General features: G+C 40.2%; 1 protein-coding gene across 1 annotated transcript in view; it reads right to left on the bottom strand.

Annotated features, from left to right (window-relative positions):
* The window catches only part of lmnb1 (lamin B1), a 60,308-nt gene that overhangs the window by 12,570 nt on the left and 35,297 nt on the right, over positions 1–12,441 (bottom strand). The window contains exons 2-4 of the mRNA XM_060837815.1: positions 8,203–8,359; positions 6,092–6,217; positions 1,832–2,002 (exon numbers count right to left, since the gene is read on the bottom strand). Coding sequence (XP_060693798.1) covers positions 1,832–2,002; positions 6,092–6,217; positions 8,203–8,359 — 454 coding nt within the window. The remainder of the gene's footprint in view (positions 1–1,831; positions 2,003–6,091; positions 6,218–8,202; positions 8,360–12,441) is intronic.

Genomic DNA, 12,441 nt, shown 5'->3' with positions numbered 1-12,441 from the left:
TATAGAGGCTGAGGAACACCCAAATGAAGGACAGTGAGGTAGGAGAAGAGTCTCTCTGCAGTTAAAGCTAACACTGAATGGTGGATACAAAGCGGTCTAAATTGGAAGCTATGTAGGGATTTGAATAGATTGCAGAAGACTGAGATTTCCAGATACAACTCCATGGAAGGATGTAACAATCAACAGTGAGAATGTTAGCAGGCATCACTAGACCAGGCATGGTAGCATTGGTAACAGCTGAATGGGATTTAGTGCAGATTTGAGTATGTTGAAAAATGTTCTGGATAACCTCCCTTTTACCGAGGATACAAATTGGAGGCCAACCAGGACAGCACTGCAATGAAAAAGAGTCTAGCAAGTAAAGAAAGGCATGACGACTATTCTTTATGGCAGTTAAATGCAACAGGGGTTGTGATGAATGACACTACCAAGATGAAAGTAGACAGTCTTTAACATTTCCAATTCAATCTGTTTAGTGATGTTATTTACACATCTTTGAAGCAGGTGGAACTTGAAACCAGGTCTTTTGGCTCAGAGCTAGGAACACTACCACTGCACCACAACAGCCTAGTCTTTAATTACTGCAGTTATAATGCATTGTTAAAGTGAGACCACAGTAACTACAATAGTCACACAACTGAACCTGTACACCACTTAGCTACAAAACTAAACACAAAGTAATTTCTTATTTTTTTTTTTAAAAAGTCACTCTCAGGGAAAATGGCAGCTTAGTGATAATGTCATTGAACTAATACCCTGAGGGGATATAGGTTAGAATTCCACCACGGCACTAGTAAATTCCATTGATAAATATGGAGCATCATGTTAGTCTCATAACAATGATCATGATAACCTTTATTAATTGTTGTAAAAACTCATCCAAATGCCTTTTTAGGGAAGGAAATAGGTCATATCAGCCTGATGCATTGCTCCAGACTGATGTGGTTGATACTTAACTTCCTATGCAATGGCCTAGCAAGCCTACTCAAATGACAAATAGGGAGTGGCAACAAATGCTAGTCTTGCCAAAAATGCCTACTTTCCATGAAGAATAAAACTAAATCTTCTAAAAACTAGAGCAAGACCAAAAACAAAACTGAAAGAAAGAGTCAAATATTTCCAATGTCAGAAGAAAAGATTTTGTTCACATCTCAGTGAATTTGAAATTATAGATGTAACCATTTGCTGGAATGTAATTGTTAAGAACCAGCACCATCTACATGTTGGTTACCACATACAGGTGAACACTCCATGTTCAGTAAACCGCTCTCAAAGTTATTGGTTGCTATGGAGCAAAAGTTCAAAATTGGTTTTTGCTCGGATGTGTGTGTTTTTGAAGGCAAAATCAGGACTATTCTCTAATTTTGGAAGCATAGCAAATGTAGTTAAAATAGATGGAGTATAACTGAAAAATAAACTGAAGGAAATTTATTGCAAATAATGAAATCTCAAGAGCAACCAATGAATATAGATATTATAGAAAATGACAGATTGAAAATGCAGGTTAAAAAGACTAAGAAAAGAGCAAATCATTTTGCAGTTTGATACATAAAAACTGAGTTGACACACACATCTGAGTATTCTGCAGGTAGATGTGGGCATAAAGATTGTAGCAGCATACAGCACAATAAATATTGACCAGGGCTGAAGGGAAGGATATATTTATTTCATCACTTAAAAAAAAAGTTGGCTGAATTGAAATATCTGATGACTTAAAAAAAACAGCACAAAATTATCCCAACCTACACAGTAAATTTTCCTTTATTTTGATACAGTGGATCACTCTTCCCTGTCCACTCCATCACAGAAATTGGATAAATAAGGTTGGTACCTTATTGTGGAAGTTTTTTTCTAGTTCTTCTTTATAGATTTTCACTTGTTGATCATGTTGTTCTCTCAATTCCTGGAGAGCTTTAGCCAGCTTGTGCTCATATTCAACCAAACGACCGGTATCCACTTCCACCAGGCGAGTCTCGTGTCTCTTTCTGGTTTCTTTGATTTCCTGGAGTCAAAGAAAAGAGACAAATTCATACGGCATAGTGACACCAAACAAATACCAATGCTCACATCTCAGTAAGAAAATAGCAGATAGAATCTGAAAGGATGTTGTCCAGAATATGAATTCACTAGAGCAGACTTGCTTTGGGAAAAGTACTTGCATGGAAAGCTACAGCATCAAAACTAGCTGAGTAAACTGAGCATCCATTGGAATTACAAAGAAATCTGAAGTATCTGTAAGGGATAGCTGTCGGCATGGATGGGTTGGACCAAAGGGTCTGTTTCCATGCTGCACATCTCTATGACTCTAAGAAAGATCGATTGAAATTGCTTCAGTTTCATAAGCTTTCCATTTTTGGATCTAATGATTTTGCCTGGAGGTACATTACGGAGGCTAAATTCTGACAGCGAACAAATTAGGAACAGTAGAGGGAGTTTATCTAGCACGTCAAGCTGCACCACCATTCTGCTTATTAAAGATCTTATTAGGCTCATCCTGAAATAAAAACATGCATTTCACAAGGCATTCTAATAGTGAATGCTGTCCCTCTCTAACTTTCGTTTAATTGAAAAAGGGTACTATTGCTGGACATTCTGTTTGCAAAGGACAAGCCCCTGCATGTGAAAGTGGGTAGATTCAAACACAAATAAAAGTGAGCCACCCTACAAGCCCAACTAATTAATTTTCAATTGCTCATGCAATTCTTATGCTAAGAATACACAAGGACCATCATATGTGAATTACAGAAATTGCTGAAAAAGCTCAGTGTCGCAAACCAGTTCTTGCAGAAGGCAGAGGGGGGTGGGATGGGGAAGATGTTCTTGGTGGTGGGGGTCGAGTTGGAGTTGGAGAATGGTACGTTGGATGTGGAGATTGGTGCAGTGATATGTAAGAACAAGGGGGACTCTGTCTTTATTGTGTTTGGGGGGTGGGCTTTAGAGCAGTGGAATGGGGAAAGTAGGTGGTGCAGTAGATGGCTATCTGGATGACAGAGAGATACCAGATCAAGACAATCTTAAGAGACTTAAGCAGTGACTCAGCAGAGATAACTTGCAAACTAAAATGGAAAGAGGACAAATCACAGAAAGTTAACCTGCTCCGTAAGTCAACATTTATGTGGACAAATGCTGTATTCCCAGATTTTACCAGGTATTGTCATGGGATAGTGAGGAAAAAACCATCAAACTATTGTATGCCTGCACTGATTCCCAGCCTTCCCACTTCTTTCACCCATGTACCTAACCACATCATCTATCCTCTTCGGAATGCTTCTTTCTCTCTGGTATACCTTTACACATTTGCATGATGTTCTCATTTTAACCTGTAAATTGCAGACTACAAAAGATTAGTTTGCTTAAATGGCAGACTCATTAAAATATAATGGTAATGAAATCTCTTGTACAGCACAGTATTAGATCATTATGGCTTTCCTGTTTAAGCTAAATTCAATTACAGAGGAATCTTGATTATCTGAACAAGAAGGCTGGGCCCTATTTCGTTCGGTTAATTGATTCAATGTCTCTTCTCTGGGGCTCAGCGTTTCCTGAAGTTTCCTTTTTCCTCACTCTGCCTTGCTCCCTGTCTCGGGATTTGTTTCTGAGCAGACACACATGCGTAAGGGCCCTGCAGCATTGCTGACACGTCCCGCCTCTTCCACCACCACCACCCCCCCCCACCCCCCCCCAACTCCACCCACAACCACACCCCCCAATCCCTGCCGCCACACCGAATAATCTAAATAAACGATTAACCGAACAAAATAGTGCCTGCCCATCTCGTTCGGATAGAGGATCCCCTGCAGACTTCTGTCAGGATGGCAGAGGTGAATTCTAAAATGTAGCAACAGGGACAGTATTTTACTGTAAGGTATTCTAGGTCCAGGGGGTGCAACGGCTTGTCAGGGTGGCTACATCCGAGCACCAGATGGTGTTGACTGGTGTTGATAGGGAAGCATACCCTATCACTCTTTGCCTTGCCAGAGGATGCCACGTGTTCCATGCAGTGTATGGAGAAGCTGTTAGCTTGTAGGGCAAAGTTGGGAATGGCAGCGGTGAGGCAAGTCTCCATGAAGCAGAGCACACAACAGCCTCTATAAATCGGAGACACCAAACAAACTTAGGGAACAGCTCGCTGAGCATCTCAGCTGGGCCAGCACAGACCTTGCAGTCACGACTCATTTGAATTCCCTTTCCCACTCCCTTTCTGACATGACCATCCTTGGCCTCCTCCATGGTCACAACGAACCGAACCGTAAATCAGAGGAACACCACCTCATCTTTAGCCTGGACAACCTACAGCCCGGAAGACTCAATATTCAGTTCTCCAGTGTCAAATAACCTGCCTTTCCCATCCCTCCAGTCCCTTCCACTCCTCCCCAGCCACCTACTAGGTTCATTCCTCCCACTGACCAACCAGGTTGTACCCTCTACCTGTCTTCACCTATCCCCTTTTCATCACCCTGCTCCTGCCACCCCCTTTATCTGCAGCTCCCCCCAACACCAACCCCCAATCCTGAAGGGTTACACCCGAAATATTGAATTTTCCACCTCTTGATGTTGCCTGGCTTGCTGTTTTCTTCCAGCCTCCTGCCTGTCCAGTACTGGTGACACTACCAGACAATCAACTACTAAAATGAAGGCTAGATTGACAGATTTTATTAATTTCTTTTGATAATTAATATTTTGGTGACTAACAACCATATATCCACATGACATTGCACATATATTCATTAACAATGGAATGGCAGTTTATTAATACAAAGAAAACAATAGACAAATATTATTTGGAAATCTTAACAGACATTACTAGATTTCTACCTGCTTCTCAGGAGTGTTAGAGAAAAAAAAGTCAAGAGAAATTACACACCTATCTCAATTCTGTGTTTCTACTTAATGGACTCCTCCCTTCTGGTTTTTCTCCCAGATTGTGGAGACAATTTGATTATTTCTCTCAGAGTCCACTCTCATGAACGCAAACCAGAGACAGCCTAAACTTTGAGTTACGATAACTGGCAGAATTCTATCCAAACTCCCCAACTAGAAGCTTCACAAACAGGACACTTCTGTTGAGTTAAACACCAAAATAAAAATAAGAATGGAGGATGCTGGGAATCAAACAAAAAACAGAAATTGCTGCAGAAACTCAGCAGGACTGAGGAAGCAGAGAATTAATGTTTTGAGTTGACCTCCCTTCAGAGCCCTCAATTCTGTTGAGTTAACGGCTTCCTTGAACTACAAACTGTAAAACTTGCTTTGGAATTTCTCATGCTCTCTGAACTGAACAGAGAAAAAAAAATCTTGCTGAACTGAAACAAAGTTTTGGCCTCAGGTGTTCATTCTGTCAAACACAGCAGTATAAGTGTCTTTCTATTAACACCAGAGATCTGCTTTCTGAGCAATGCTGGGTTGAGGTCATGGCTCCACAACAGGTTGCTAATCTTTCTAAAATAAGGAGAACAATCACAGCTGTAACTTCGTTGATCTGCCTCAATTTGTAAAACAGGACAACTTGTAAAAAATAATCTATTTTGGGCAGCACAGTGGTGCAGTGGTTAGCACTGCTGCCTCACAGCAGCAAGGACCCAGGTTCAATTCCAGCCTTGGTGACTGCAAATTCCACACAGACAGACATTCTCCCAGTATCTGCATGGATTTCCTTCAGGTGTTCCTATTTCCTCCCACAAATCTAAAGGTGTGCCCGTTTGCTGGATTGACCATGCTAAATTGCCCATATTGTCCTGGCAGGTGTAGGTGAGGTGGATTAGCCATGGGAAATGCAGGGTTACAGGGATAGGGAATAGATGCTCTTTGGAGAGTCAGTGAGGATGTGTTGGACTGAATGGCCCGTTTACACACTGTAGGGATTCTACAATTCTACACAGCTTTCACCAATGTCCATGAAAAGAAATGTAATGATTGGATGCCTAGATAGGTTGATGCTATCAACTTCCAGCTGAGTGCTGGGAATCCCTCAAATAATAAATCAGCACAGACCATTTGGTCCACTGGAGATCAGTGACAATTGCAGCTTTACAGCAGACTGTAAACATAGGTCCATAAGTATTGCATTACACTTAACAGCATGAATTCTTACCTCCTCATATACATTCTTTCTGAACTCCAATTCCTCCGTTAGGCTCTGACATCGATTCTCAAGATCTACTCTCAAGAGGGTCTCTTCCTCAAGTTGCTTCTTCACCGCAGCCAAGGAAACTTCCAGCTTCAGGAAAGGAGGTCACTTCATCATTTTCAAGAATTCAAGAAACCAAAAATATAAAAATATACTACACAGCTAATTTATCCAACAAAAAAAACATTAATTATTTTAAACATTTGTAGGGGCCTTGACTACAGGCAGCTTTTTGTGGAAACATCTTTAAACTGACAGGAGTCAGCAGAAACTTCCTTATATAGAAATCTGTAAATGGTATGGAATGATGATCTTTTAGGAGTCTGAGGCTACCATTTTTTTTTAAAAATGGGAAAATTGGAAAATGACAAGGATATGGGAGACAGCACGGTAAACTAGATTACTTTTGGACTGCACTAGTTAAAAACATGGAAAGGTAGGTTGTAACATTGACTGCTTTCTTTGGAAGAAGTTTCTATAATGGGCTTTCTTGGCTTCCATAATTTCCTTTTAAAATTTAATTTTATGACTTTGCGAGAATGGATACCGGGAGAATGTCCCATTAATGCAAGTCAGTCATCAAGAAATCCATTAGAGAATGCAAAGAATGCAGAAGAAAAGTTTAGCCAAGGAATATAAAAAAATGGAAACTTGCTATCAAAGAAGTGGTTAAACTGAATAGGATGGATACATTTAAGGAGAATATGCACAAGTATTTAAAAAGGAGTTACAATGATAGGATTTAAGGGAAAAATGGGAGAAAAATGGGAGAAGACTCAAATGAAACAAACACAGTAGCGGCCTGAATGATTTGTTTCTATGTAGTATATTATGTAGATATTTTTAAGATTGAAGAATTTCATGTTAAAGCATCCATCAGCTCAAGGATACTAAAGATTTCTACTATTGATCAGTTTGCACAAACCAAGTCCATAACCATCTGATGAAATCCTAAGCATTTATATTGTAACTATACACTAAAGATGATTGATCAGACATATCAATTGTGAAGATTATTTTTAAAATTCAGAAGTAATTTTCTAATTAAGCTTGTGGAATAATCAACAATGGCACTGGGCTTTTACTGAACATTTATATATTCCACAATAGCATCGAATCATTTCGGGGGGTGAGGGCAAGAGGAGGAAGCAACTAGTTCAAGGTTGTCATTAAAATAGTAAAATCAGATTGAGAAGCAACTACTTGATACCGGAGCTTTAACCAATCCACTTACAGAAAATCTGAAACTACCTTATACTGTTAACGCAAGTATTGCATCTGATGTGATGGACCATGCGGTGTACAGAAATAACATGATAAGCAAAATACAAGTGCAGTGACATAATGTCAAAAAGTATTGTACTAGCAGCCAGAAGGGGACTGAGAGAATAATATACGAGGATGGGTGTGGGCAAGGCAGCTGGGAAGGCATTAGGCAAATGCAGGTTGTGGAGGTGGGGTGGCATGATAACGGTAAGTCGAAAGTAGGATGGACTGGATCAGTTGGAAGGAAGGTGGACAGCAAGGATTGTGCACTTAGAAATTTTGGCCAAAGCAATGAAAACCATAAAACTTCAGTACAAATGCATAAAAGCACCTAGGGGAGAAGGTTAGATCTGAGACTTGAATGAAAAAATAATCTGCAGATTCCAGAAAATAAAATAACAAAATGAAAGAGGCATTGAAAATATCAATCATAACATGGCAGATTGTGAGGAGAAAGAACATTCATAATTTCTTAGAGGAGGAGGTAATTTTGAGGGGTGGAGGGATGCAATCTACAAGTAAGGAAAACTATGGCAAATGATAGTACAGTGAAAGCCACATGAAGTAGACATGCAGTCATTACTTTGAATGTTGTGTTTTATCATTATTATCATCAGGATGAATTCTAAGTGAGGACTTGCTGAACTGCACACTGGAGAGGAATAAATACATACATGTAACTTATGAAATAACAGCAATGCTCGAGAAGGAAAGGTAATGGCAATTCCCCAATCATGAATTGATGAAAATTAAAATTGCAGTCCTTCAAAATTCCAAAAGAATTTTCCAGTTACCAGTCACAATGCTACCTTTGAGAGACGAGCTTGCAAATCCTCAACTTCTTCTTCAAGGGCATTCTTTCCTCCCAGTGCAGTGGCAAGGCTGGCCTCCTTGGAATGAAGCGCAGTTTCTAGATCTTTGATGTGAAGTTGGGCACCACGAAGATCAGATTCTTTCTTGGTGTAACTGTTGGAAGACCAGAAGAAAAAAAAATTAAAATTTTCTGTCTCAATAACTAAAAGTACATTATGCCCAATTATTTTGAGAAACTTTGGGCATTGATTACAACATAATTTCAATGAACTATCAAGTTAAATTGCGAAAAAACAAAAATGGTACCATATTAAGACGCAGGAACAAACTACTGCAGATACTGGAATCTATACTGTAAACAGCAAATGGCGATCACAGCAGGTCAGACAGCATCTGTGGACAGACAGCAAGATAACGTTGAGTCTAGATGACTCTTCAGAGCTGAAGTGACGTCATCCAAGCTCAAAACTTCAGCTTGCTCTCTCTCAGTGGATGCTGTCTGACCCACTGTGATCTCCAACGTTTCTTATTTTCACCATCGTAAAAAGGGAGAGTTAAAATCAAGATATTTAAACAATTCAAGAACATTTGTGCCTAGACTACTTCATTCTATGCACTAATATATCCAGTATGTCACATATCTGAAATTACCTTCTACTTCATAAGAGTTTTAAAATTTCACATTAGAAAATTTCACTAAAAAGGAATATCATATCAAAATGGTTTGACTCAATTGGACATTTCCAAACAGGAGAATGGAAGAAAAACAAAAATCAAGAAAGGAAGTACATTATAACAAAATACAAATTAAAAGTAACTTGAACATGAATATCACATCCTTTTTAGTTCACTACTAAGTACGTGTAGACAATCCTTGATCAGAAATCCTGAAATGCATAAAGCTCCAAACTCCGGAGTCTTTTTCGTGAAGTTTTTTTTACTCATTAACAAGGTTGTTTGGCGTGCAGTTAACCCAACTCCACACCGACTCAACCCACATCATGCTGGAGGCGTGGCCCAGCACTGGCAAGTATCAATTCTGTCACAGGGCCCATAGTACTCAGATACATCTGCTGTTTGGTAAGATTTTTTAAAAATTTCACCATTAAGCTGCCACTTATTTGGAAATCTGAAAAATTCAAAATTCCAAAAATCAGCTGGCCCCAAGGGTTTCGAATAAGGATTGTGACCTGCACTAACTTAGCAAATAAAATCCATTATACATTTTGTGCATTAATTCTTTAGGCCAAGTATGCTCATGGAGGAAAGGTTGGACATATTAGACGGGTTTCCTCTGGGGTTTCAGAGAACAATGGGTGATACGATTGCAATAATAAAAATCCTGAACAGTCTTGACAAGGAGGATTCCATTTTCCTATGCCCTGGAGGATGTGGCTAAGAGTCAATTGAGAAAATATATCTGATTCTGCATTAAAAAGTTTTGAATAATGAGGTAAGAATCTCATGAGTGAATAATGTGCAATTAGCACTTAATTTCACTTCATTGAACAGCCACCTAGTCTCCCATGCACTGGTCAGAAACTCGACAACAATAATTCTTGCTATGAAATTCAGAGCTGGTGGCTGACAGTTCCATCTCACTGCTTTCCTCTTTAGATGGCTATTTTGGTACACACGCTATGGACAGTGACTGCTTACACACCCTGCCCAAGCAGGTTGGCATCAGACACTGACCATCCTTGCTACATCATGACACCTCTCAAAATTTACTTCAGAGTATTTTGGACAGCCCTGGCATCTTTGTCTTTGTTAGCTAATAGATGCTTTAATACAGAATTCTTCTGTATTAAAACTATAATATATCGCACAGAAATACATCATTCAATCCACAAGTATATTTCCGCTTTCTCCCATTTTTGCCCTTAAATAAATCCCCTCATAACTCCGTAAATTACTTAGAATCAGAGTCAGAGAGATGTACAGCAAAGAACCAGACCCTTTGGTCCAACCCGTCCGCCAACCAGACATCCCAACTCAATCTAGACCCACCTGTCAGCACCCGGCCCATATCCCTCCAAACCCTTCCTATTTATATAGCCATTCAAATGCCTCTTCAATGTTGCAATTGTACCAGCCTCCACACTTCCTCTGGCAGCTCATTCCATACACTTATCACCTGCTGCCTGAAAAATTTGCCCCTTAGGTCTCTTTTATATCTTTCCCCTCTCACCCTAAACCTATGCCCTCTAGTTCTGGACAGCCCAACCCCAGGGAAAAGACTTTGCCTATTCATCCTATCCATGTCCCTCATAATTCTGTAAACCTCTATAAGGTCACCCTTCAGCCTCCGATGCTCCAGGGAAAACAGCCCCAGCCTGTTCAGCCTCTCTCTGTAGCTCAGATTCTCCAACCCTGGCAACATCCTTGTAAATCTTTTCTGAACACTTTCAAGTTTCACAACATCTTTCCGATAGGAAGGAGACCAGAATTCATGCAATATTCCAACAGTGGCCTAACCAATGCCTTGTACAGCTGCAACATGACCTCCCAACTCTTGTACTCAATACTCTGACCAACAAAAGAAAGCATGCCAAATGCCTTTTTCACTATCCTATTACCTGTGACTCCACTTTCAAGGAGCTATGAACCTGCACTCCAAGGTCTCTTTGTTCAGCAACATCCCTAGGACCATACCATTAAGTGTATATGTCCTGCAAAGATTTGCTTTCCCAAAATGTAGCACCTCGCATTTATCTGAATTAAACTCCATCTGCCACTTCTCAGCCCATTGGCCCATCTGGTCAAGATCCTGTTGTAATCGGAGGTAACCCTCTTCACTGTCGACTACACCTCCAATTTAGGTGTCATCTGCAAACTTACTAACTATACCTCTTATGCTCGCATCCAAATCATTTATGTAAGTGACAAAAAGTAGAGGACCCAGCACTGATCCTTGTTATACTCCACTGGTCACAGGCCTCCAGCCTGAAAAACAACCCTCCACCCCCACCCTCTGTCTTCTACCTTTGAGCCAGTTCTGTATCCAAATGGCTAGTTCTCCCTGTATTCCACGAGATCTATCCTTGCTAATCAGTCTTCCATGGGGACCTTGTTGAATGCCTTACTAAAGTCCATATAGATCACATCTACTGCTCTGCCCTCATCAATCCTCTTTGTTACTTCTTCAAAAAATGCAATCAAGTGTGTGAGACATGATTTCTCACACACAAAGCCATGTTGACTATCCCAAATCAGCTCTTGCCTTTCCAAATACATGTATGTCCTGTCCCTCAGGATTCCCTCCAACAACCGAGGTCAGGCTCACCGGTCTATAGTTCCCTGACTTGTCTTTTCCACCCTTCTTAAACAGTGGCACCACATTTGCCAAGCTCCAGTCTTCCGCTTGTACAGCTTCTCCTGAAATATATCCATCCTGTTCACTTCAGCCACTCCCTGTAGTAGCAACTTCCCATTTCTTACACTTCTTGGCTTAAAAAATATTATTCTCTCTTCTTTCCATTCTCTATCGGATTTCTTGGTGACCCACTTGTATTAATGGACTTTAGGGACATTCCCCCATATTCATTCTGAGAAGTCTTCAAATCACATTTTAAAAAGGAGATTATGGAAATAGAGGAAGCCCAGAGTGCTACTCAAATGACAGAAGTTTGGGAAGAATAGATGTACAAAAAAGGGAATCAGATGTTCATCAATAAGTCACTGAAGCAAATATTCGAGGTATTTAGGAAGGCTAATGGAACATTGGGTTTTATTGCAAGAGTCATTGAATATGGGAGGAGTGAAGCCCTCTAACTGTACAGGAGCTTGGTTAGACCACACCAATTGTGGAGTATTGTGCACTTGCAGGTAATGATCTGTGTATAACCACCTTCTAGGTGGTAAGGTCAAGAATATGGAAAAAGTTAAAAATCACACAACGCCAAGTTATTAGATTAGATTAGATTCCCTATAGTATGGAAACAATCTCTACGACCCAACAAGTCCACCCAGACCCATTCCCCTACATTTACCATTGACTAATCCACTTAACACTGTAGGCAAGTTAGTATGGCTAATTTACCTAACCCACACATCTTTGGATGGTGGGAGGAAACTGGAGCACCCAGTGGAAACCCATGCAGACACAGGGACAACTTACAAACTTTATTAGTCCAACAGGTTAATTTAGAGGCACTAGCTTTCAATGCGCTGCTTCAACAACTGCCCATTTCTTACACTCCTTCACTAAAAATAATTCTCTATTTTTTCCATTC

Source organism: Hemiscyllium ocellatum, chromosome 2 (genome assembly GCF_020745735.1).
Source record: "Hemiscyllium ocellatum isolate sHemOce1 chromosome 2, sHemOce1.pat.X.cur, whole genome shotgun sequence".
Taxonomy (NCBI): domain Eukaryota; kingdom Metazoa; phylum Chordata; class Chondrichthyes; order Orectolobiformes; family Hemiscylliidae; genus Hemiscyllium; species Hemiscyllium ocellatum.
This window is presented reverse-complemented; position numbering and strand designations above follow the sequence as displayed.